The sequence below is a fragment of the Globicephala melas genome, chromosome 3, assembly GCF_963455315.2.
Source record: "Globicephala melas chromosome 3, mGloMel1.2, whole genome shotgun sequence".
In the NCBI taxonomy this organism is placed as follows: Eukaryota; Metazoa; Chordata; class Mammalia; order Artiodactyla; family Delphinidae; genus Globicephala; species Globicephala melas.
Window position 1 is genome coordinate 163,428,715 of NC_083316.1, and position 25,426 is coordinate 163,454,140.

Here is a 25,426-nt window from a genome sequence, read left to right on the forward strand (position 1 = left end):
CACACAGGGACACACACACACACACCCCACAGGGATACACAGCAGCACAGACGGACCCAGAGACATGCCTCAGGAACTCCCTGGCCCAATTCAGACACGTAGACAAACACACGTATAAACAACAGAAGACTGAAGTATGGGGCTGTGTAAATGTGGCCATGGTGGACGTGGGCAGATGCGGCCACGGGCAGATGTGGACACTGGTGAATGTGGCCGGGACAAATGTGGACACGTGGACATGGGAACATTTCCACACGTGCCTGTGGCCACATGGAAGTGGAGACAGTTACATTTGGACACACAAATCTAGACACCCAGTCATGGAGAAACATAGTCACAATACCCAGAGACACACAGACATGCCCACAGCATCCCTCAGGCCCAGGCGAGAGGTCACAGCCCAGACCCCAGCCCAGTCCATAGCCCACTTCCTCCAGCGAGGCCGGCCCACCCCTCCTCCTGGCACTCAGCCCCACTCGCCCCTGCCCCAGGTTCTCTGCAGAGCTCTCTCCTGGCTCCTCAATGGTCCCTGCCGCCCACGAACACAGGCGTGAACACACAGCGTCCATGCATCCAGACACACGATACCTCGTTGTCCTTTTGGCATCATGGTGGGCTGGAGGCAGCCCACCCAACGCTTGAGGCCAAAGGACCCCCATCCCTGGGGCTGAGCCTCCCTGGGCCGAGGCCCTGGCCCACGAGGCCGAGGGGGAGGCCAGGCCCTGAGCCTCTCCACTCCAGAGCCTCCTCAGCAGCAAGTGCCCCGACACTCCCCTCCAGGCCCAGGGTGGATGGGCCCAGGGGCCCAGCCCCGCATTCCCTTTCCGTCCACTTGTCACCCCCTTTCAGTTTGTTGGGTTTTTCCGTCTTTCCAGATCAGTGAGGGCAGTGGACGCAGCCCCTATCCCGAGCCCCGGCCTTGGCTTCTGTCTGGACTTTCCATCCCCCTAGTTTTCACTCTTTGTAAAAAACAAACAAACAAAAATCCAGTAGAAGCCAAAAGCCGGAGCCCCCTGGGAGCCCTTGAAGCCCCCACCCCCCGCAGAGGGCCCAGTCAGAACTGAGAATGGCAAACCCCGATTTTAGCCTCAGTGCCCTTTCTGTGGTGTCCCTGCATTTGGTGTCTGGCCATGGCCCCATCTGACTGCCCAGCTCTCTCTCCCCCACCCCTCCCGGTGTTGTTATTAAACGTCTGTGGAGCTTCTGCTGCAAGGAACAAAAAGAAAAAAAAAAAAAATCAAAAAAGCGACAAAAAAACACAAACAGAAGAGAAAAAAAGCGACAAAAAAAAGGAAGAGAAAACAAAACAAAACAAAACCACACACACAGAAGAGATTTAAAAAAAAAAAAAAAAAAAAAAAAACAAAACAGACATAAACTGGCACCAGTTAACTTTCTTGTACTTTTTTGCCGAATTGAGCTTCTTGTAGTTTTAACTTATTGCTATGTTAACTATTTATCCTCCTTGTTGCCCTGTAAGGACATTTGTGTATATTTCTGTTCCTTCATCCAGTTTGCAAGTTTAAAGGAACCACGATGTTCTCTTTGTTTCTTTAAGTTTTGCCGAGACGTGGTTATGCCTAATTTATTTATAAAAGGGGAAGTGGAATCATTAAAGTAATAATAATTATTAATAACAGTAATGGTAGCCGAGCGGCGCCCTGGGGGACCTGTGCTCTGCAGGGCGGTCCCCACGGCCAGCGACGTCCGGGGTCTTAATGGGATTATTTTTGCTCGTCTTGAGAATTTTTTCAGTCCTATTTAGCTGGTGAAACCCTAGCTTGTTCTTGATACACAAACCTATTTATTCTTGTGGTTTTTAAGTCCTCCCCAACCTCCCCGCTCCCCTCCAGCAGGGCAGGCCCCGCAGCGGGTCCATCCCTCTCCCTCTGTTTTCTTGGGGCTTTCTCCCCTCTGCACTCCGTGCGGTGACACGTGTCCACACGTGGGCAGCGTGGCGGAGGCATCTGTGAGCAATAAGGGCTGGGTTTGTCCCTCACCCTGGGGGGGGCCGGGCTCTGGAGAGGGGGCACCTCCCCATACCCCCTCACAGAGGCCTGAGCCCCTGCCACCCCCAAGACTGGGAGGGGACTCCTTTTTCTAAAACACAGAACTCAGCCCAGCCAGCCAGGCCCCCTTCCTGGAGGCCAGCCCCTCACCCCAGGGGAGGGGGCCTGGGGTCTTCCACATCCCTGGGAGGCAGGGGCAGGGCCCATGGGGAAGGGGCTCAGCCCCTCCAGCCCTCCCTTCATCCTGTTATTTATTTGGATGGTTTCAAATCAAGACAGAGTCCATGTTGGAGGTGATAAAGAACTGTTTAAAAAAAAAAAAAAGACAAAAAAAAAAAAACCAAACCCAAAACCCAACAACAAGAACACTTTGCGTTGAGTTTAGACACTATTTATTACCAGGATTACAGGCCTGGCCGCGGTAACAGACTTTTACATGGAATTGTTTAATTATTTGTACTTTTCATGCCAGAAAATAAAAGTTCAGAATCTTATGGCCTCAGATATGTGTACAACGGCGTGCGGGGAGTGTTGGAACACGTGTCAACAGCCCCGCTGTGTGGCTGAGTGCAAGCTGCTGTCCCTCTCTGGGCCTGAATCTCATCTGGAGCCTCTCGGCCTTCCCACAGCACTCTTGTGATTAGCAGGTGGGAGACAAGTCCAGGTGGAAACCCAGACAGAAGTGGCCCAGGGGCCGTCTGTCCAGTGGCGCCAGGCTGTGCTGTCCACGGGGCATCTCAGGTGAGACCCCCAACTGTGGTGCCAGCCTGATGGGGAAGGAGGCCCGCACAGAATCTGCAGAGCTGCTTCCCCTTGCACTTAGCCCTCTCACACCCCTGGCTGATTCCACACCCGAGCAAAGACAGACAGATGAGTTGGGGAGATCACGTTTATTGTTTGGAGGTCACAGGTCAAGTCACTCTTCCGCGCCAGGAGGGGAGGCAGATGCCCTGGGTGGGGGACAGGGTTGGGTTGGGGGGGGGGCACCAGGGCGGGGGTCCAGGGAGGGCAGCCTCCTTTATTCCACCTGTAGAGGCACCTGGGGCCGGGACCGTGGCTCTGCCCCGCCTGCCCCCAGAGCAGGGCATGGAGCCCCACCCGGTTCCTGCCCGCTGGGGAGGGCAAGGAGACCCAGAGGGGCAAGCCTTGGTCTACAGACTGAGGGGCAGGCGGGCAGCACCGCTGGGGGCTGGTTCCACATCTTGAGGTTCTGGGGCCGCAGAGAAACCAAATGAGACACAGATGGAGATGGGTGGGGGGAGCATCAATGCGACCTAGACCACCCCCTGCATCCCCCAGCCGAGGCGGTAGGGGTCTCACCTCCCCACCCACCTCTGGGCCGGGCCGGGTGGGGCAGGGCAGGGCTAGAGCTCATCGTGGTTGCCTGAGGCAGGCGGTTCCGGTGGTGGTTCTGGGCAGGCGGCCGGTGTCATCAGCTCCATGAGGTACTCGCAGCGGCTGGGCTCCGTGGTGCTAGTCACCACTGTCTCCTTCCCACACAGCAGGCGCACCTGGGGCGGGTGGCAGGCAGGCGGGGCTCAGGCAGGCTCGGTGGGCCTGGGTCCCCCGTACCGGCCCAACCCACCGGGCACTCACAGTAGTGGAGCGGTTGGGACCCTGCCAGCAGCCTGTGCCCTGCTCATACTTCATGGCGCTGAACTTGTTGTGGTCGGGGCCAGCCCACGAGCCCCAGGTGCTGCGGGAGAATGGGGTGCTGAGCGGGGCCGGCCGGGCGGCCGGGGGGACCAGGGGCTGAGAGGGGGGCCCAGCCTGAGCCCACTCACCCGAGGCTGGTGGGGGAGCCACCGAGTTTGGGTTTCTGCGAGACGAGCTTGAAGGGGCAGAGCCGGTAGACGTACCTATCACGGGATGGGGTGCGTGGGTAGGGGAGACCCGGGCCCCAACCTACATGACATCCCCCCCTGCAGGGGGCACACAAGTACCTCAAACTCCAGTGACTGCTCCTAAGCCCCGCTCCTCACTCACCCCATCCTTGCTCAGGCCCAGGACCTCCCAGCCCACCCACCCCGCCTGTCCGTGGGGGACGCACTCATTGGTGGTGAGCTCGTAGCACTGGCTGTACAGGTAGGCAAACTCGCCGTTGGGACCAAAATCAAAGGAAATCTCCTGCTCCAGGTTCCTAAAAGGGGAGGCCGGGAGCTTAAGCGGCAGCTGGGGCCGCCGCAGGCCGACTCAGGACAGCACAGGAAGGCCCGCTCCGGTGGCAGAGGGCCTCTTGGGGGCTGGGCTCTGCTCCCCATCACCTGGGGACCCTCCCTGCAGGAGCCACTGCCACCTTGCCCGAGGTCGCCCGGGCGACTCCCCATCACCACCTCCCCTGGGGAGCCCAGCAGCAGGCAGCTGTGGGGCCGGTGCAGACGGCACCGTGGCCACACAGCCACCCATACCTGATGGACTCCTCCACGTCCTTCAGGGACCGCTCGGCCTCTTCAAACTTGTTGCGGGCCTCCTGGGCAGCTGGTGGGGGTAGGGAAGGAGGTCAGAGGTGCCCCGACTCCCAGCCGGAAAGAGAGGGAAGGGGATGCCGCAGCCACGCCGGCTTCCCCCAGCCCCCGGGCCTGCTCTGGACGAGGACTGGGCCCACGAAGATTCTGTGGGCCTCGCCAGCCCCAGGGCAGACCCCACCCCACTGCCTGGGCTCTCAGCTCCCGCAGGAGCAGGGCCAGGGCTCCCGGGGCCCAGCCAGCTCCTCACCTGCCAGAGGTGAAACAAACAAGCAACAGCCCATGAGGAGGCAGGAGGGCCCCTGGGGCCGGTGGAGGCGGTGCTAGCCCTCCCCAGGCCCCAGAAGCCCCCTCCAGGCCACCCGAAGTCCCCTGGGCTTGCTCGGGGCCAGCCTCAGCCCGCCTCTGGGAGCAGGTAAGGCCTCGTTCTTGGGCCCCTGCAGGTGCAGGCGATGAGGAGGCACTCACCCCTCCCAGGCTCCACCCTCACCATTGATGAAGGCCTGTGTCTGCTCATCGTAGGGCGGCATTTTGTCCTCCTCTGTGGGGCTGGCTGTCTGGGGGGGCACGACTGGGGGTGGGGTCTCCTGGGGGGTGGGGGGGACAGAGTCAGCGAGTGACCCCACCCTGCCCCCATCACCCGCCTCTCCCCTGAACACACACCTTGGGCTGCTCCCCTGGCACCTGGGAATCCTCCTCCTCCCCCTCCTCCCCGCCCTCCTCCTCCTCCGTCTCCTCTTCTTCCTCGTCCTCCTCCTCTGCGGGCTGTGAGGGCACCGGGGGCTGCTCCTCCCTGGGCTCCGTCAAGGCGGGTGCAGGAGGCGACGGCAGGTCGGTGGGCAGCACCTGGCAGACGTGCGGAGCAGTCGGTGCTGTGGACTCGGGACTCCACCTCCCACCCCCAGGGCTTGGGTCCAGGCCTCGCGTCTCTAGCCCGTCCCAGGAGCCTGGCGGGAGGGAGGGACAGTCAGCTGGGAGCGGGGAGGCCTCTGTGGAGGGGGTGGGGTTGCCCAGCTGGCCAGGGTGGCCCGGCGCCAGAAAACGGAGGCCGTTCCTTCGTGAGGCATCGAGGGGCGGGGCGGGCGGGGCAGGACCACATCCCTTTCCCTCCCCCCACTGACCTCGGACCGGTACTTGTCCCGGATGGCAGCCCAGATGCGGTCAGAGAAGGAAGCGGCATCTGTCTGCGTGTCTCCCCCGAGAAGGGTCTGTGTGCGTTATGTTGGGGTGGTGTCAGGAGCAGGACCTCCATGTGCCTCCCTGCACCCCAGGCACTCTCGGAGGGGGTGGGGGGCCCCTCAGGCCGTGGTGCCAGGCACAGCACGCCCTGACCTCCCGTGGCCAGGCCGGGGCCAGGCTGGGTGAGGCGCGGCAGCCAGAAGGGGGCAGCACAGGCCTGTGGGAAAGGAGCGGGGCCAGAGAGGTGTCGGGTGGGGACTGGAGAGACCAGGGAGGGAAACTGAGAGGCAGGGGCACCAGAGGTGCCCAGGCCCCCGGAGACAGAGGCAGAGGGGCAGGGGGGCGCAGTGGGGACCAGCAGGACAGCGACGGACGGGGGACCAAACCAGCAAAGACAAAGAGCTACAGGCCCAGCCGTGAGGAAGGTGAATCAGGTACGTGCACTTGGCGGGGTAGGCGAAGCAGGTGGGGCACGCGTGTGCGGAACCTGGCTCCGTCCCGATCAGACACCCTGGGCACCTGCGCGACCCCACCAGGTCCCAAAGGGCAGGGAGAAGCGGCCCTGGGTGGCGGCCCTGGCCTGGCCGCGTCGGCCACGGTGGGCACCCCAGCAGCCCTGGCCTGGGGCCAGCCGGGAACCATCCACGGGAGGAACCCACGGCCAGCCTGTCTTGGGCCCCCTGGCCCTGAGGTCCCCCTGGGGCAATCCCCTCCAGGAGTCCCAAGTGAAGGGGCCGGTTGGGTACCTGGGCTTCCCCTTCTGATAATGCCCCGTCCCCATCTGTGTCCAGCTCCGGGTGGGTCTGCAGCTCAGCCACAGAGACCCTGCAGGGGCACAGGCAGAAGCCAATGGAGGGGTGAGCCCACTGGCTGCTGGCCAGCTGCCTGCCTCCCCCTGCCAGGCCCCCCCGCCGCCCCAAGAACTTGCTTCAGAACCTTGGGGCAGGGAGGGGAGAGCAGCAGGAAGCTGAGAAAAGATGAAGTCTGGGGTTCGGACCCCTCTGGCCCCCACACCCCAGGAGAAGCAGCCACCCAGTCCCCACCCTCCTACCCTCTCCTGAGGCTCCACAACCCTGAGGGGCTCAAGGGAGGGAAGGACACAGGGGTGGGAGGAGGAGATACCTGGACAACCCTGTGTCCCCCAAGACCCAGCTTCCACGTCCTTCCACCCTTAGAGCCCAGCACATCGAAACTGCCCTTGGCCTGGCACCCTCCCCGCAGCCAAGCCCCAATACCCACAACGGCCCCAGCACCACATTCTGTCCCTCCACCCGCACCATCGCCAACCAGGGCGTGGACTGCCCCTGCCCATTCTGCCCCCTTGGTCCCTCCGAAGCCTCCCACCAGGGGGCTGCCCAGCCTCCTCGTTCCCGACAGCCCACCCTCCACCGAGCCCTTTGCCTGGGGTCAGCCAGCAAGTTCAGGGGCGCAGGGGGGATTCTGACTTTCACCAAAGTGTCCCAGGCCACAGAGTAGGCTTGTGAAAAGTAATGGGATCCCTAGTCCCCTCGGGGGCCCAGCTCCTTGAGGGGGTGGTTTCCCTCATCTCCTCCTCCGGGGTTGCTCTAAACCCATCTTATACATGAGCAAGCAGAGGCTCCTTTAGAGAGGGCTTGGGACCAGCTCGGGCCCTGGGGGCCCCAGGGCGAGGAGGTGGGCTCTGGCTGGTTTCTGAAGGCGGGGATGGGAGGAGGGAGCCCAGGGCAGGCAATGCCACACACTCACGCCCCGTCCATGTCATCGTCCAGCTCCTGGAAGGCACTGGTCGCCAGCTTCTGCTCTCGCTGGGCCTTGGAGGCGGCCAGCTGCTCTGTGGAGGGACCAGCCCATCATCCTCTGCACCGTCTACAGCTCCCGCCACCCCGAAATCTGCCCTCCCCAACGCCCCAGGGGGGCCCTCCACTGAGTGCTGGGGCCCTGAGTCAGGCCGCTATGGGGGTGGGAGCAAGGAGATGACAAGGGCTGGCCGGTGCAGGGGCAAGGGGGCCAAGGAGGCAGGAAGCGCCAGATTGGGGGGAGATCCTGAGGGCTCTGCAGATGGTCTGAACGATCGGTGGCTGTGAGAGGCAGGCGGGGGACCACGCACTAGGTTTGCCATGTCCAGGAGGCCCCCGCGGGAAGAGGCCAAGCAGGAAAAAGGTCAGGGGACGGAGACTGGGGTTGGGGGGCAGCCAGGCGAGGGAGATGTCCTGGGGGCCCAGGAGAGAGGGGAGAGGCCACCTGCACGGAAAAAGGAAACTGGGAGTGGCCAGTGGACACAGGGCCTTAGCCCCATATCTGCTCTGATGGTCCCTCCTCTGCCTGTCTGTCTCATCACTAGCCGGCTCAGGTGGGGTTCCGGAAAGCAGCCACAGGGGCAGCTCCATTAGGAAGCTCAGCCCTCTGCAGCAGGACAAGCGGCCTGTGTCCCAGGAGACCCCACGAGACCCCAGCAGGCTCAGCCGACACCGTCCTCACAGACGAGGGCCTGAGGCTCAGGTGGATGAAGGGACCCGCCCATGGTCACCCAGTTGGCGAGGGGCAGAGCCGGGGGCCCAAGCTGGGCCGTCTGCCTCCAGAGCCCGTGCTCATCCCCACCACCCTCTGCGAATCTGGGTCAAACCCTGGCATGTTACTACCCCTGAACCTGAGTCGGCAACTCCATGCTGAGAACTCGGGCTAAGGGAAACGGGGCACGAGTACGCCCAGCCTTGTGTAAAAGGATGCTCGCCGTGGTGCAAAACAGTGGAAACAGAAGCAAAGAGAAGACAAGAGTGAATTCACTTTCTTTTCTTTTTTTTTTTTTGGCCACTCTGCGGCATGTGGGATCTTAGTTCCCCAACCAGGGATCGAACCCACGACCCCCTACAGTGGAAGCGCAGTTTTAACCACTGGACCACCAGGGAAGTCCCTGAATTCACTTTCTAACACATGGCCCAGCAAGAAAACACCAGGAACCTGGCACCAAAGATGAATGATAAGAAAACACCGGCAACTTCGGTCACAAAGGGCCAACACCCTAATACACAACAGGCGTTTACAAATGATGAAAACCAGCACTGCGAACCTGATAGAAAAAAACGGCACCTGGATTAAATAAATCCTGCCAGGGTCATACACCGGAATAGACACAACTGTTAAAAGGAAGTAGGGTCCAGACACAAGGCTACAGTGTGGATGACCCGTGACAACACGATGTTCGGGAAAAGAAGTTGGTCACAAAGGCCACACACTGCCTGGTTTTGTTGATATGAAACGTCCAGAACTGGCAAACCCATAGAAACAGAGAGCAGATGAGTAGTTGCCAGGGGCTGGGGAGGGACTGCTTGATGGACATGGAAGTCCCCTTTTGGGGAGACGGGAATGCTCTGGAACTAGATAGCGGAGATGGGTGCACGTGGTGCATGTACTTGATGCCACTGAACTGTACTCTTCAAATTGGTTGAAATGGTAAATTATACATTTTGTGGATTTTACCACAATAAAAAAAAAAGTGAAGGGTCTGAGTGAAAAAAAAGGAAATGAGGTACACATAGACATAGCACAACACCCATACACCATGTAGACCAGTGCTGTCCAACAGAACTTTCTACAAAGATGGACATGGTCTACATCTGCTGGCCAAAATGACAGCCACCAGCTACACGTGGCCACTGGGCACTTGAAGTGTGGCTTTGGGGTCGACACCCAGAGTTACTACCCTCTGAAGAATTGCATCTCTGCCTGGGATGGACAAGAAAGGTCTGGAAAGGGCTTCCCTGGTGGCGCAGTGGTTGAGAGTCCGCCTGCCGATGCAGGGGACACGGGTTCGTGCCCTGGTCCGGGAGGATCCCACATGCCGTGGAGCGGCTGGGCCCGTGAGCCATGGCCGCTGAGCCTGTGCATCCGGAGCCTGTGCTCCGCAACGGGAGAGGCCACAACAGTGAAAGGCCCTCATACCACAAAAAAAAAAAAAAGGTCTGGAAGGTTTCACGCCTCCTGGTAGAGATTAACCTGGAGGAAAACTCTCTCCCTTTCTACTTTACTACTTTCAGGATTGTTACCCCCAAAAATCTTTTTAACAGAGAATATGGAAGTCAGATGGGATATTTTAAATCACATGGAAACTAGGAAGAAATAAGAGCAGGGAGTTCTTTCAAGGCCCCAGTCACATCCCACGTCTCTCACACACACTCACACACCCCACCTCCAATGATCTGGCCTTGGAACTCATACCACCCTTAAAAGTCCAAGCTGGGTGACCCCATGTTGTGCTGGCCCTTGACAGGTCTGACTTGGTCACCACCTACTCACTCCAAAACCCAAGACGGCAGAGAATAGTAGAAGCAATAAGACCCCAGCAAAGGAGGGTAATTCCAACCCTCAGCTTTACCTTTCCAGCAAACAACCCCACCTGCTTACACTACCCCTCCTCCATTTCCCTGTGGGCAACTACCCACCCGACACTCAGGCCTGACCAATCAGAACCTGTGCTGCACCTCCTGGCTCCAGGGATCGGTTCATGGGCAGCCACGGGACCTGGGACAAGCCAATAGGAGCTTGCCCTGGAATTTGTGTTGGGACTTGTGGGAAAGTGGTATTCTCTACTGGCTGGGGCTGCTGAGCCAGAAGGAAATAAACCTAGTGCTGCCTGTGGTTGTGCTGGCACAGGAGGGCAGAGCCTGCCTGGGAAGGAAGCCCACAGAGGAGGAGGCAGAGCCCAGAGGTGGAGGGAGGACTCCTGCCATCCAGGGAGCCTAGGGTCCCACTGGGCCTAAAGCTTCCACTTTTTATGAAGTGGGTTCAAGTTGGGTTTTTGTCACATGTGATCAGAAGGGCTGATCTCAGGAAGGAAGCGGGAAAGTCTCTGTGGAGGCAGCGCCATCTGAGGGCTTGGGGCACAGTGGGACAGACTCACTGATCTGCTGCTCCCATTTCAAGGTGAGCAGGGCTGCAGGATGGGGCCTCATGTGTCGCTGCTGAGCACGGGGCCTAGAGCCCACTAGACACCTCTGTATTTGCAGTGGGAGTGGCTGGAGCAGAGGCCTGGGAGCAATAAAGGGCAGCAGTTTCAGGGGAAAGGCAATCAGACCAATGTGGTGAGTGCACAGGGTGCAGTGCAGGGAAAAGTGCTCGACTCCTCGAGGCAGGGGCCACCATAACCAGGCAGTGGTGGCCCAAACGCTGTCCCACCCGAGGCACTGGGGAGCCGGGAAGACTGCTGGGCAGAAGAATGGCTTGGCCTGATGGAGGGAGGCCATCAGGAGGCAATGCTGGGCCCTGAGCCAGGCAGAACAGGCAGATGGCTCAAGCCTCCAGTTAAGGGACAGGGTCTGCAATCAGAGAGATTTGGGCATCAACCTAGCTGGGCAAGGCCTCAGCTTCCTCATCTGTGAAACAGGGCTACGTGTGGGTGCAGTTCATAGGGCAGGAAGGCAGGAGCGACACGATGATCCTTATGAAACAAGCACTGGGTGCTCTGGTCCAGCTATCATCAGTGTGGGAGAAAATATCAGTGTCTTTGTCAGGGGTCGGAAAACTTTACTGTAAAGAGCCTGATGCTAAACTATTTTAGGTTTGGCAACCCATAAGGTCTCTGTTGGCAACCACTCGGCTCTGTAGCTGTATCACAAAAGCAGCTGATGTTACGTAAATAAAGGGGAGAGTCTCCTCTCACTCGCCCACGTGGCCTCCTCGCTGCTCCTTAAAAACTAGACAAGATGCTGCCTCGGAACCTTTGCACCTGTTCCCTCTGCCGGCACTCCCTCCCTCCCTCCGTGGTCAGAGGGCTTTCTCTGTCTTGTTCAAGCCTGTGTTGCTGGCACCTGGGGTGCACCTGGCCCATGACAGGTACACAGCAAATGCTTGTTAGATGAATGACTGAATTACCGATTACGAGAAATCAGAGCAGAGATAGGAAAGGAAGGGAGAACGCAGCAGATGCTCAAAGAGATGGATGAGATCACAGAATGGCCTCAGAGAGAAGACTGCCGGTTCCTGGTCACCAGCCCGGTGACCAGCTGGAGCCGCACCTCCAAATCCTCCCAGCGATGCTTGGTCTTTTAACTAGCCTGGAATGGGTTTCTGTCCCCCCTCTCCCTTCTATCCTCCTTCCACCATGTGCCCCTGCACAGAGCAGACTGAGAACAAATGCCAAGCCTTCAGATTTCCCATAATGGCAACACAATCTACCAACAGCAACGAAATGCTGGACAAAGCCTAAGAAAATCATCTTAAAACCAACCAAGACAGTAGGAGTTTCCAGGACCAAGAGAAAATCAAGAAGGTAAGAGAATATGGAAGCCGCTTTCACCCTAAGGGATGTTGCCAATCCTGGCAAATGTGGATGTCCATTTTGATAACTTGTGAGGGAAGAGAAATGAAAATCAAAGTCCAAGGTGAACCGCCCCCCCCCCAGCATAACTGTGACCCCACGGGGCTCCCCTCAGGGATAAGCTGGGCCAGAAATTACCCAGCCTATGCTTAGACCTCGGCTCACACGGCCTGTGAGGCCGGAACAATCTCCAGCCTTGAATTTGGATTCAAGGGATCCCTGAATGGTAGTGCTCAGAGATGGCAGGAAGCAAAGCCCCTCCTCTCTGGAGAGGAACCTCTCATCCTAGACTGCAAGTTACTCCTACTAATGACTTTTAAACACAGCGACCAACACACAGTCAAAGATAACTGGGCACGCAGGGAACTAAAGTGCCATGATTTAAAAAATCAGCAAAACCACAGATGAGAGATAACCAGCAAGAGGCTCCTGGGCCCAGACTCTTCCCAGCCAGGAGCCAAGGCCAAGTCACGGCCACCCTGGGACGTAGTGATGTACCTTCCCACAGCTTCCGGTGCTGGTCCTTGGCCTCCTTCTCTGGCTTCTCAGCTTCTTCCTTCAGTGTCCGCAGCAACTCCACCTGGTCCTCCAGTGACTTCTTTCCAGCCTGCAGCTCAGTGAGCTTTTTCTGGGTAGGCAGAAGACGGGGGCCAGCTCTCTTCCTGTTCCACCCTCTTCCTCACAGACGGCCATCTCCCTGACTCTATTTCACAGGGTGGCCACAGGATCTTTTCAAAGTACACACCCCTCTCTGGGTCTCCCCCTTGCTATGGTTCCCTGCAGCCCACTGGAGAGAAACCCAAAGACGTCAATGTAGCCCCCGAGGCCCTGCATGACCAGGCCCCTGCCCACCTCTCTAGCCCCATCCACCCCACTGCTATCTTAAACTCTAAGATCCAACTGCCCTGACAACATTCAGAGCCCCACTCTCTGCCTCCAGTTCTTCACACATGCTTTCCTTCTGTCTGGAACACTCTGCCTGGCTAACTCTGAATTACCCAACAGATTTAAGTTTAGATGGAAGCCTCCTCCTCCAGGAAGTCTTCCCTACTTCCTACCCCCAAGACGGGTTCGGGGAACAGAGGGACCAGGCAAGAGTCTTCTCTATGCCTTACAGCCCCGAACATCCCTTCTCCCCTCAGCCCTGGCTATCACTTTGTCTGTGGGTCCCTCCCACTAGTTGATGCACTCTTGAGGCAGTTCCACATCTAGTTCCATGTTTGCTTCTAGCCATGATGCATGAGCCCAGTGCATCCTGGGCTTCTGTGGCTATTTCAAAAACGAATGTGTGTGCTGGGTGGACTCCAGCCTAGGGATGGGGGTCCCAAGCTGTAGGGTCTTAGCCCAAGCCCACACGGGATCACTTTCCTCCCAAGACCTCAGCCTGGTCTGCTGCCAGGATCCTCCCACCTGCCCAGGAGGGCAAAGATCACCCGGAGCCAACCTCACCATGTGGCTCCCCAGCATCCTCTGAACTCGGGAGGTATCACACTGGCTCTGAATTCACTGCCCCATAAATTCGGGAGGTACCTCTCTAGCCAGGCCATGGGGGTGGGAGAGAAAAACCTGGAAGCTGCCCAGGGCAGAGAAACAGAGCTGGAGCCCTTACTCAGTGGGTCGGGCAAGAGGCCAGGAGGAGTGTTGAGGACTCTGACCCATCTAACAGCCAAGGGGGTGGTAGACGGGAGGGAGAGACACACCCCTGGGGGTACACCCTCTTCTGCCCCCCCCAGCACCCACCCTATTGAACTAACGTGACTGCGACTGACTGACCCCCGTCTCGAGTCCTCCCCCAGACTGGGAAGTCACATAGCCATTAACCCTAACTTACAGATGAGAGAACCCTGGGACCGGGATGCAGACGTGTCCCTCCTGTCCTGGGGCGGCAGAGCTCCTCTGAGCCCACTTCAGTCTGCACCCAAGGCCCAGGTCGATGCCTGTACTGGCTGCCACCCACTTGGTACCCGCTTAAGCGACGACTAAGCGCCAAGTGGACAAACGAGTGAATCAAGGCGCAGAGAGACAGTAACTGGCCCCAGGACACCACGAGTCAGGAGCAGACGTCAACCCCAGCCGGCCTCCTCAGCCTATACCTCCAGGTTGTCCTGGGTCAGCCCCACCAGGCCCCTCACCTGCTTCTCCTCTCGGGCCCTCTTCCAGTCCTCAATTAGGATCTTTTTCAGGCGGAATCCCTCGCGGGTCACCTCCGCCATCTGCTGTAGAGTCTCTCTCTCCTTACGGCCCTTCTCTCTGGGGAGAGGGGACACATAGGCACGATGGGGTCGGAGGCACTTAGCATCCACCAGGTCTGCTCCTTCCAAAAGGGTTCAACACCCATGCCTTCACACCCCCTATGTGGGCAAAGACAGGAGAACAAACCCTCCTCTCCCCACCTCCCCAGGCTCTCTTGGCCTCAGAGTCCCTCATCCCTGTCCTTGGGGGGAAGGACAATGGGCAGGGTTCGTCCACCCTCAGGGTCAGGGGAGGGACTGGGGGGTGCTGGGATGTGGGGCTGGGAGGTGGCTCCCAAGAGAGGGAGGAGAGAAAAGCACAGAAGTCACAGACCCCCCAGACACTAAGGGCAATCTGGCCGGTAAGCTGTTCTGCTTAATCCACTCTCTGTTTCAAAGACCTTCCATCAAAAGAGTTTACAGAAGTATTGGGACTCTCAGCTTCTTTGAAAAACAAATCCAGCCCTGCCACCTGCCCTCAACTCACAGGAGTGGAGGACAGCTGTGCCTTTAGATGTCACAAGCCCACCACTCCCTACTGCCTTATACTCAGCCTGCTTGTGCTGTTTAGATTACCTACCTGTGGGCATTTCAGTTTTCAGGTCCTGCTGCAGAGCACAGCAGTTAAAAGCATGCAGTCTCAAGTTAGACCGACCTGGGTTCGAGTCTCGGCTCTGCTATCTCCTAGCTATGTGACCCTGAGGAAGTCATTCTCCTTTCTAACCTTGAGCTTCCTCATCTGTTCTTAGGCAAACTGCACCTGCTTCCAGACCAGAGAGGAAATTGCTGATGGAGCATTCCCAAGGCACCTGGCACGGGGTGAGCACTCAGTACACAAAAACAGAAAAGAGAGGGAACCCTGATTCACCCAGTGGGGCAAGGCAACGTCTGGAGGGGTGGGGGGGGAATGGGGGGGTGTCACCTACATACTTGCAGGTGTTCTCACAGACGATCCCGCTGTTGTATTCGTCCGTCCCGTCGCAGCAGTCTGAGGGAAGAGGTGTGGGCACCATCGGACCCGGCAGCGCCTCTTCCCTCCCTCCACCCAGCACGCTGTTCCCAACCCCAGGGAGATCTCATTCACCACAAACTCCATCGTTGACCCATCTGGAGGAGATGTACAGGGGCTTGTAGCCAGTGTTGGTGCAGTGGAAGCTGCCGTTGGGACAGGCGGCTGTGCCTGAGGGGACGAAGGGAGGGAGGGTTTGTGGAGTGTGCTCAGAATCCAGCGTGTCACACCCACCGCATACACAGAAGGAACAAGGAATGTGAGAGTAACTGATCCCAAGTAAGAGGAGGAAAAACAGCTGCACGCTCGGGGCCTGAAACAAAACTCTTCAGTGCTCCCTCCTGCCTCTCCTCCCTGAGGCCCTCAGAACAGGACCCTGCCAAACCCCCTCCCCCTCCCCCTCCGGGCTCCCACAGCACCTCCCGCTCTCCTCACCAAACCACTGACCACTCGCTTCTGTGCCCGCTTCCCCCCACTCAACAGCGAGCTCTCTGAGGACAGGACTGGGTCTGTTTTGCTCACAGCACAGGACCTGGCACCCACCAGCTGCTCAATAAATGCATGATGAATGAACGAATGAAGAAAGAGCTCACCTGGTTCATCTGAGCCATCTTTGCAGTCACAGTAGTCGTCATTGACCTGATCAAAAGGGACACTGGCAGAGCCATCCAGGCAAGTGAAAGGCTTGGACTCGTCGTAGAAGTGATGGTCTGGGGAGGGGGGCAAGGGGCTCAGCCCAGGGCAGGAAGAGGCCCTTTCCACCCAATGGCTCCTCTCCCCCCACCCACCAGTTGAGCATTGCCACCTTTCCTGCCCAGAGACCAGAACACTGAGACCGAAGGCTGTTAAGTGCCTCTCCCAGGAGCCTCCCACACCCCACCCCCACCTCTGACCACCTCCAGTGGCCGACTCACTGGTGAGGGAGACGCCCCGGGGTCGCTTGACCTCCACGGCCCAACACATGGGCAGCAGCAGCAGCACTAGTAACATCTCGCTGGAGCCTCGGAAGCCGGAAACGGGTTCTGTCAGAGGAAGGAGGCTGCTGGGAGATGCGCTGTGCCCTCGCGCTGCAGCAAGAAAGGGGTGGCAGGTCAGTGGGAGAGGGCTACTTCCAGCCGAAGGAAGGCACCTCTCCCTCCAGCCAACTGGATTCCTCCATCGCTTCCGGGCAATGAGGGCTCACTTTGCTTCCCATACTGGGGGCGGGGGGGGGTCTCCCCAATCCTGCCCAGTGGAGGGGAATCTCACTTGGCCCAAATCAACGGTGGGGAGATCTCAAAACCTCCGCTCCCCATGAGTAGGGGGTGGTTAGCTATCCAATTCCCACCTTCGACTGCCCCCAAGAGGAAATTGGGGTGCCCTCCCGCCCACTAGTTCACCACCTACACGAGGTTGGGGCAAAGGTCAATATCCACCGCGCCCCCGACCCAGCAGCCAACTGTTCCTCCGGCAGAAAGAAAGCGGAAATGTGTGGAAGCATCACTTCCGGTATCACGCTGCGCTCCCTGAACGGCGGTTCGTGGCCGCCATGTTGCGAGTGGCAAGTGGCGGGGCCGGAACCGAGACGGCCATCTTGGATAGGACTGTGAAGCCTTAAAGGGAATAGTTCTGAAGGTTAGCGCTTAATGGCGGCGCAAGGTGCCTCCATCTTGGGAGTGTCGGGTTCTGCAGCCGGAACAGAAAGTTCCTGAAAAACGCCCGCGAACCGCCTCGGCGGGGTTAGGGTGGAAGGGTGGGGAGGAAAAGGGATGAGCACGTGACTCCAAAGTACCCTCCCCCATCTTTCTGCGGAGCTGGTCAGGTCTGTCCCCTATTGGGACCGCCCCTCAGTTCAGCGTCAGCCAATGAGAGCCGTAGATTGGAATGCAGGCGATTTCCTTGGGAGCGCTGGAGGGAGGCGGGGAAGGTTACCTAGCAACCGTAGATGCTGCGAGGCCCCGCCAAGCGGTAGACAAGTGCATTCCCAGAGCCCGAGGAACAGGAGCTGACGGATGCCGGATAGAGGCAATTCCTAGCGGATCCCCTAACCACCAGGGATCCTTGGCCTCAACCCAATTATGACGTCTCCCCTGAGTTGGGCGGCCTCCGCCAACGCCATGCCTTTTCAGGTCCAGATTTCAGCTCCTTCCAAAGTCAAGGGCGGTCAGGCTCAGATCAAGCCCTACCACCCTCGAGGCAAGGGGTCAGTGCAGGCCTGGCACTCACTCCATTCCAAGGCGGCACCTTTCCACGCCAGCGAGGGGAAGTCCGCTGTGCACACGCAGGTGGCTGAGTTACAAAGGAAGCTACAACTGTTAGGTAAGATGGCTCCACAGGGCACAGAAGGGTCAAGAGTCAACAGTCCTCTGAGCTGGCAGGAGCGTTTCACTGGCGTTCATCCAGTGGCCAGTTTCTGAAGGCAAAAACTCATACTGGTTCACGTTTTTCCTCACCTTTCTTGTAAAACTTTTCCTGAGCTCAGAACTGACTGGACTGCATTTCATACTTTTATGTAATTTCAACTCTTCTATCATGCATGGAGTGGTAAAGAATATAGATTTCTAGAGCTGGATTTTCTGGGTTCAAATCCTGGCTCTACATATACTAATTGTTTGACTTTCAGGGACCAAGAGTAACCTCATTGCTCTCAGTCTGTCCAGCCATGAAATGGGGATAGTAACAGTACAACCTCATAGGTGGTTGAAATGCGTAAGGTGCTTAGGACAGTGCCTAGCACATAGTAACACTATAAAGTGTGAACCGGTAGTTCTCAATGGAATAGGGCTATTCTGCAATGTCTGGAGACATTTTGGTTTGTCACATTGCTGGGGGGGGTGGGGTGGTTACTGGCATCTAGTGGGCAGAGGCCAGGGATGCTGCTCAACATCTGACAGTGCACAGGACAGCTCGCCACAGCAAATAATTATCCATCCCAAATGGCAGTTGTGCCAAGATTGGGAAATCCTGGTATAAACCATTATTGTTTTATTATTAGGAGATAATTTTGCATAGTGGTTGAAGGTATGGGCTGGGGAGTCCAACTGCTTGTGACTTGGAACAATATAATAAGCCTGAGTCTTCACATGCGTAAAATGGGTATAATATGTATATGGACATGTACCTATTGGCACACGCTATTTGATACCTAGAAAATTATTAGTCCAGCATCCAACACATAACAAATGCTCAAAGTGAAATATCGTTACGGTGTTAGGTTGACAATTACTGAAAGGTCTTCCCTCTGGGAAGTCCCCCCTTCCCATGATCCTCTGCTTCTGCCTGCCCACCTCACATGACCCCAGAGGGTGACCGGAAGGCCTTTTATGAGACCAGCCAGTGGAACATCAAAAAGAATCAGGAGACCATCAACCAGCTCCATGAGGAGACCAGGGCGCTGCAATTACAGTTGACAGACCTGCTCCAGGTGAGGTTGAAGAGGTGCCAGGGGGCGGGAGCAGCATCCCCAGGGGCAGAGCACCACCTCAAGTAGAAGTGGCCTGAATCAGTAGTGTGACTGGGCTCTTCTCTCTGCAGGGAGATGAGAAAGTGATCCAGGCAGTGATTCGGGAATGGAAATCAGAGAAGCCATACCTGAAGAACAGGACAGGCCAGGTTTGCCCCACTCCCATTCCACTGACCATCTCCCTTCATTTCCAGCCTGGGTCCCCACCCAACTGGCCTCCCTGCCCACTATCTCGCCTCTCCAATCCCTTCTCCACACCTGGCGCCACTCATTTATTTCTAAACCTTTATCACGCACCTACCATGTGCCTGGCATGGTTTTAGGTGTTGGTCACCGTGAGGTGAAAGAAACAGACCATGTCCCCACTCCCCAAAATCTCATATCTTGGTGGAGAGAACAGACCCCCCCACACACACACACCCAAAAAAAAACAAGAACAACAAATATAGAAACAAAGTAATTCCCAGTGGTGACAAGAGAAACAAATAAAATAAAACAGACTGACTTACTCGAGATGGATGGGGGCAGGGGTTTGCCTTTTAGACTGCAGGATGGGGGTCTTTGCTTTCTCTAAGAAGGTGATATTTGAGCTGAGAATGGGACAGGCAGGTAATGATCTGGGGAAAAGCATTCCAGGCAGATGGAATAGGAAGTGCAAAGTGCCTAGGGTAGGAACAAAAGTAGAGTGTTGGAGACACAAAGGAGGTAAGTGTGGCGGGATGGTAGTGAGTGACGGGGGGGTTCTGCAGGAAGTGAGGTCAGGGAGGTCAGCAGGGGCAAGACTTTGCAGCAGCCTTCACTGCAAGAGTGCAGATTTTATACTAAGAATCAGAGAAATGGAAGATGGGCTGTGAGGAGGCAGGAATAGAAGCCAGGAGGAGGTCAACCGGGTGAAAGATGGTGTTGGCTGCACTAGGACAAAAGGGGTAGAAATAGGAAGAAAGAGCTCTCTCTGGAGGAACCTTTGAAATAGAACAGAGAATTGCTAACAAACTGGATGCAGGTGGGAGAGAAAAAGAGAAGGTGAGGATGACATCAAGGTTTGGGACTTGAGCACATGGAAGGGTGGAGCTGCCATGAGCTGAGGTGGGGAAGATTCGAGAAGGGCAGGTTTGGGGAAAGATCAAGGACATAGTTTTGGACACGATGGTCTTCAGCTGCCTGTGGAAACATCTGGAAGGCAGTGTAGATATGGATATACCAGCCTGCAGTTCAGGAGGGAGGCAAAATTGGGGTGTCTTCAGTGTATATGTGAGTTTTGAAACCCTGAGACTGGATAGGATCACCAAGGGGGTAAGGTTGGTCAGAGGAGAGAAGAACCTCTTCAAAGGCAAAGGAGATGGAGAAGGGGCAGCCAGGGAGGTGGGTGGAAAACCAAGAAGTGCGGGTCCTGGAAGCCCCAAAAAAAGAGAGTCTGCAGGAGGAGGGGGATCAACCAGGTCAGACACTACTAAGAGTCAGGGGAGGTGAGAACCAAGATATAGGAGAAGGGGGACTTCCCTGGTGGCGCAGTGGTTAAGAATCCGCCTGCCAATGCAGGGGACACGGGTTCGATCCCTACTCCAGGAAGATCGCACATGCCACGGAGCAACTAAGCCCGCGGGCCACAACTACTGAGCCCGCGCACCACAACTACTGAAGCCCGCGTGCCTAGAGCACATGCTCCACAGCAAGAGAAGCCACTGCAATGAGAAGGCCGCGCATCGCAACAAAGACCCAACACAGCCAAAAAATAAATAAAATTAAAACAAAAAAAAAGGATATGGGAGAAGGAAGGAAGGACTAGGTGAGGGGTTCAGGCCCCTGCTCTTGCCCCCCTCCCTCAGCAGGCCCTGGAGCACCTGGACCACCGGCTGAGTGAGAAGGTGAAGCAGCTGAATGCTCTTCGGTACCAGCTGGGGCTGCGACAGAAGTGGCTGGAGGAGCTCCAGCTGCAGCACAGTCTGCGTGAGCTGGAGATGGCAGAGGCAAAAGATAGCAACACAGAGGTGGCCAAGGTGGGGCCAGTGAGGTCTGCAGAGGCCTTGATCCTGGGGGAGGAATTGAGGGGGGAAGGGACCCAGCCCAGGCTTGCTTCTCTCTAGACTATGCGGAACCTGGAGAACCGCCTGGAGAAGGCCCAGATGAAGGTGGAGGAGGCCGAACACATCACCAATGTGTACCTGCAGCTCAAGGCCTATCTACAGGTAGGGACCAGGGCGACTGGGGGTGGGAGGCGGCAAGTGGGAGAGCCAGCCTTGTTAGGGACAGCGGTCACAGGCCTGCCTCATCCCTCACGCCCCAGGAGGAGAGCCTTCGCTTGGAGAACCGGCTGGACTTCATGGAGGCTGAGGTGCTGAGAACAAAACAGGAGCTGGAGGAACTGAACCTAGTGAATCAGGAGGCGCTTAATGCGAGGGACATCGCCAAGGTGCCAGCCCGTCAGGTCCTGGGCGGGGTGGGGGGTGGGGGTCCTGCCCCCCGACCCCCGATGCCGCCATGGTCTTCTGTTCTGGCCCCAGCATCTGAACCTCAGCTGTCCCGGAACCCGTCCCATCTCTCTCCCAGGACCCCACAGCCTGACCCAGCTGTGTAGAGTTGGGCCTGCAGCTCTGGCCCAGAGCCCGCAGGTCCTGCTGTCCCCCTTTCCCGCCCTCTAGAACCAGCTGCAGCATCTGGAAGAGACAGTGTTCCGAGAGCGCAAAAAGCGTGAACGCTACCTAACAGAGTGCAAGAAGCGCGCGGAGGAGAGGAAACTGCAGAACGAACGCATGGAGCGCAAGGTGGGCGCACCAGGGGTACGGGGCTGCGACGACCCCAGCCTGCTCCTGCTTAGATGCGGCCCTGCTGTGTCCGGGGCCGCGCCACTACCTTGGCCCAGGCCCTAGACCCTTCGGCAGTTCTGACATTTCTCCTGACTCCGCCCCCATCTCCACTAGATGCCAGGGCTCCTCTCACATCCCTGACCCCGCCCTCCAGCCCTCCCCTTACTCTCAGGTCTATCCTCATCCTTCCCCACAAGACTTGCCTGTGTCGGAAATTTGATCCTGCCTCTAACCCGCCCCTTACCCGACAGGCCCCACCCCTTACCCGACAGGCCCCGCCCCCTGGACCCCGTCCCTCTGCGCTGCTTCTGAGGCCCTGCCAAGCACTCCTGACCCCTTCTGGGTGCCCTTACCCACGCCTGGGCCCCACCCCCTCCCTTACCCTAGTGCGGATACTTCCCCAACCCCCGCGGCCTCTGCCCTAAGCCCTTGTCTGCGAGCTGACCCCGGCCCTGACCTCAACCCACCAGCAGACCCAGCGCGAGCAGGTGCTGCTGCAGTCCAACGACAGGCTCCAGGACAGCATGCACTCCAAAGAGGGGGAGCTGCGGCGGCGCTGGAACATGTACCAGATGGAGGTGCTCTTCGGCAAGGTCAAGGACGCCACCGGCGTGGCAGAAACGCACGTGAGTGCTGCCCTCGGCCCTCCCAGCTCCCAGACGCCCGAGCTGAGCCTGGGAAGCCAACACACCCAGCCTCCCCTTTTTGCCGGGTCAATTCTTCAGCACACAAAAGACACCCCTTCTTCCTCCAGCTACTGCCTCATTAATCCGCTACCTCTCTCAGCAAAACCCACACGAGTTATCTACACTGGCCATCATCCTCTAATGTTCCGGCTTACACTGGTGCTGACGTCTTTGACATATCAGCTCTAGGAGAACTATGAGTGTTTTCTCTCTGCTGTGCCTCCAGCACCTGTAGCAGGGTCTGGGCGCAGTAAAATGCCCAGTGCCAGCCTCAGCCCCAGAGAAGCTGGGGCCCACGCGAGGCAGCGTCTTCCTTGAAATTTCCTAAGACTTTATTTATGTCCCCAGCTGGCGAACACTAATTCCCCTGGATCCCTGTTGGGTTTCTCCACTTACGGCGCTCTCCAACCCACTACTCCTATGGGGTAGCCTCCAAGGAGTTCCAGGACTTGGACATATGGGGTCATCTGGAGCACTGTGGCCAGGCGCCTTTCCCAGCCATGTTTCCTCATGGAAGTGGGCAAGATTCACTGCCAGAACGTTGCTGGCATGTTGAGTTTGGAAAGCAGCTGTGCTCACTGCTATCACTGCCCCGCAATCTGATTGTGGCTGATTCAATTTCCCTATATAGACAAGGAAGGGCCCGCAAAAATCATTTCTTCGGGGCTGCACACCCTCGAGGCAGCCCTGGGTCGGACTCACAGAGTGTCTAAACACCATTATGCAGAAGCCATCAGCTCAGCCACTTGTCCTGCGTGCCCCGGGGGAAAGAAGCGGGGGAAAGAAGGAGGAGTGCACCCCTGCCTGCCCCAGCCCTGGCTCTGACTCGGGCTGGGCGGCCCCCAGGCGGTGGTGCAGCGGTTCCTGGCACAGGGCGACACCTTCACGCAGTTGGAGACGCTCAAAAGCCAGAACGAGCAGACGCTGATGAGGCTGAATCAAGAGAAGCAGCGGCTGCAGCGGGAGCTCGAAGACCTCAAGTACTCAGGGGAGACCACGCTCGTGAGGTGAGGTCCCGGGTGCCCGAGGGCGAGAGTGGGGCCTGCGGGGTCGGTGGAGCTCCAGTGGTGGCCTCCCTGCTCCCTGCAGCGAGCAGAAGCTGCAAGTCGAGTTGCAGGGGCGCATCAAGGCGGAGGAGCAGCGGCGCGCTGACACACAGGATCAGCTGCAGCTCGCCATGTGGGCAATGCAAATGACCAAAGAGGGCCTGGAACACCTGGCTGGCAAACTGAACCACATCCTAGTGGCAGGCCCCGCCCACGAGGAATCCCCGCAAGACGTGAGAGGCGGTGCCGGCGCGCAGGTGTGGGGTTCTGCCCCGTAGCCGACTCGAGAGATCCCACCGCAGGCCCTGTCCAGGACATGAGAGGCCTAGACACAGGGGAAACCTCAACCCACTCCTGAGTCTCCACCCCACGTCTCAGGGGGCACCCCCTTACTCCTCAAGAGGCCCAGGACTTTAGAGACCCTGTCCCATTTCAACCGCCCCCATGGGAAAGTCCCACTTAGCCCCCCCCCACACCCACACACCCAAAACTTCAGAGACCCCGCTCCAATCCTGGAGCGACCACAGATGAGAGAAGCCCCACCCTGCCCGCAGCAGAATCCCATTTCTTAAGGTCATCCGGCAATGGCCTCTCTCCAGTTAGTATCCCTGCCCTCCCACTAAAAGACTCCCCCTGCCCCCATCCCTTGCCTTGGGTGTCTGGAATTCAGAGGCAATTGCCCTATACGCGTGGCCCTTGACCACAGAATCCCCACCCCACAGAGGATAGCACCACTCGGGTTGGTGGCCCCTAACTTCAAAGGCCTGGTCCCTGAGGAAAAGCCCCGCCCCTGGGTGGAACCTGCCCCAGAGACCCCGCCCCCTTCCAACTCACCTGTTTCCGCCCCCGGCCGCAGGAGGCCGGCCACTTCGCCAGAAAGGAGCTGGATCCCAAGGCAGGTGACTATCTGCCCAACCTACTGGGCCTCGTGGAGGAAAAACTGTTGAAGCTACAGGCGCAACTCCAGAACCAAAACGTGCCAGAGTTGCTGCGCCACATCGCCGACCGCGAGGTACCCCTTCAGCCAGGCGGTGGGGCTGAGGGTGCCGGGGCTGGGGCGGAATACCAGGAGGTCGGGGCATCCCCCAGGAGACCAGAGCGGAGGCCCATGGGCCGGGAATGGGCCTTAGGGACAAGGCGTGAGGTTTAAGGAGCTAGGGATGCACCACGAGAGTTTCCAGAGGGCCCTGGCGGGCCAGAGGTCAAGGCTGGGGGGATCAAGGGTGGGGCCTCGAGAGGACCAGAGGTGGGACCTAGAGACCACGGGCGGGCCTGGGAGGGGGAGGGGGAGGGGTATCAGGATGCACGCTGAGAACAAATGACGCGGCAGCGACCAAAGAAAACTTTACAGCAGTGGGCAGAGGTGCTGAATGGAATCAGGTTATGTCTCAGAGTGGGCTGGGGAGGAGGGGGAACGGACTTCGCTGCAGCCTCTGCCCACTCACACTCTTCTTTCCCGCTCCCCCCTCCCCCAGTTCTACTCCACCCTAGAGGGAAAGCTGCCGATGTACAACACCCGCATCGCCCTGCCTGTTGCCGGTCTCAAGGACAGGTTCTTCGGTCAGTACGGGCAAGGAAAGGGGGCGGGGCCGGGGGCCCAAGCAGAGCATCGGGAGGTGGTCAGGGGCCGGACCTAGGGCCAAGGTGGTGGTGGGATGGTAAAGGCTGGGAAGGAACATCTGAGCCGTGAATGGGAACTTGATCCCCTCATCGCCCTTTGCAGACGAAGAGGAGAGTGAGGACGAAGACAACAACGTGGTGACCCGCGCGGAGCTCAAGATGCGTTCCCAGAAATTAATCGAATCCCGCAGCAAGAGGCGCGGTCGTTCGCGGAGGTCCTAGACTCGCCCTCGCGCCCATCTGGCGTTTGCGGGCCCCTGCGGAGCCCCCAAACCCCTCTGGGCCCAGCGGCGGGCCCACGGGGCCCCTTCAAGGGCTGAACGCGGCCCGGACGAGGGAGCGGAGCGGGCGGGCGATGCCCGAAGTAGAGAAGGGGGCTGGGCTGCCGGACGTTCCCACAGTAAATCTCCCCAGGCTGGTCCGCGCCGGCCTCGGAATCGCGCATTAAAGGTCAACCACCAGCTCCCTGAGTATTCGCCTCTCCTTGATCCTGCACCACCCCATAGATGGCTGCCCCTCAAACCAGGGCCACAGATTCAGCCCCCTCCGACCTGGGGAGTGATGACTCCCATAAGCTAGGGACCCAGATTGAGCTCCCTCCGTCCCTCCAGAGAAATGAGAAATACCTCCACACCTGGGGCGG

General features: G+C 58.2%; 2 protein-coding genes and 1 pseudogene across 11 annotated transcripts; 2 read left to right on the forward strand and 1 right to left on the reverse strand.

Annotated features, from left to right (window-relative positions):
• Positions 1–63: 63 nt before the first annotated feature.
• On the forward strand, positions 64–2,511 carry LOC115865225 (uncharacterized; annotated as a pseudogene).
• Positions 2,307–16,689, reverse strand: PRKCSH (PRKCSH beta subunit of glucosidase II). 6 transcript variants are annotated; one of them, XM_030879796.2, is made up of 18 exons: positions 16,572–16,689; positions 16,100–16,252; positions 15,779–15,895; positions 15,261–15,356; positions 15,107–15,164; positions 14,078–14,195; positions 12,444–12,573; positions 7,379–7,463; positions 6,400–6,478; positions 5,596–5,682; positions 5,138–5,320; positions 4,965–5,061; positions 4,418–4,487; positions 4,060–4,149; positions 3,794–3,868; positions 3,606–3,705; positions 3,342–3,520; positions 2,307–3,219 (listed from the first exon to the last, which is right to left on the reverse strand). In XM_030879796.2, the coding sequence occupies exons 1-17, from the start codon at positions 16,663–16,665 to the stop codon at positions 3,374–3,376; spliced, it is 1,779 nt and encodes a 592-aa protein (XP_030735656.2). In that variant the 5' UTR covers positions 16,666–16,689; the 3' UTR covers positions 2,307–3,219; positions 3,342–3,373. The 6 variants fall into 6 exon arrangements, with proteins under 6 accessions (XP_030735656.2, XP_030735658.2, XP_030735660.2 ...); XM_030879798.2 differs by having other exon boundaries at positions 3,330–3,520; XM_030879800.2 differs by having other exon boundaries at positions 2,307–3,520; positions 5,159–5,320.
• On the forward strand, positions 15,965–25,380 carry ODAD3 (outer dynein arm docking complex subunit 3). 5 transcript variants are annotated; one of them, XM_060297071.2, is made up of 15 exons: positions 15,965–16,275; positions 16,639–16,799; positions 17,294–17,483; positions 18,379–18,588; positions 18,699–18,776; positions 20,454–20,624; positions 20,712–20,813; positions 20,912–21,037; positions 21,267–21,389; positions 21,902–22,057; positions 22,964–23,124; positions 23,207–23,420; positions 24,020–24,175; positions 24,639–24,723; positions 24,887–25,270. In XM_060297071.2, the coding sequence occupies exons 4-15, from the start codon at positions 18,457–18,459 to the stop codon at positions 25,003–25,005; spliced, it is 1,623 nt and encodes a 540-aa protein (XP_060153054.1). In that variant the 5' UTR covers positions 15,965–16,275; positions 16,639–16,799; positions 17,294–17,483; positions 18,379–18,456; the 3' UTR covers positions 25,006–25,270. The 5 variants fall into 5 exon arrangements, with proteins under 5 accessions (XP_060153054.1, XP_030735653.1, XP_030735654.1 ...); XM_030879793.3 differs by lacking the exon at positions 15,965–16,275 and having other exon boundaries at positions 16,398–16,799; XM_030879794.3 differs by lacking the exon at positions 15,965–16,275 and having other exon boundaries at positions 16,398–16,799; positions 18,414–18,588.
• The last annotated feature ends 46 nt before the right edge of the window (positions 25,381–25,426 follow it).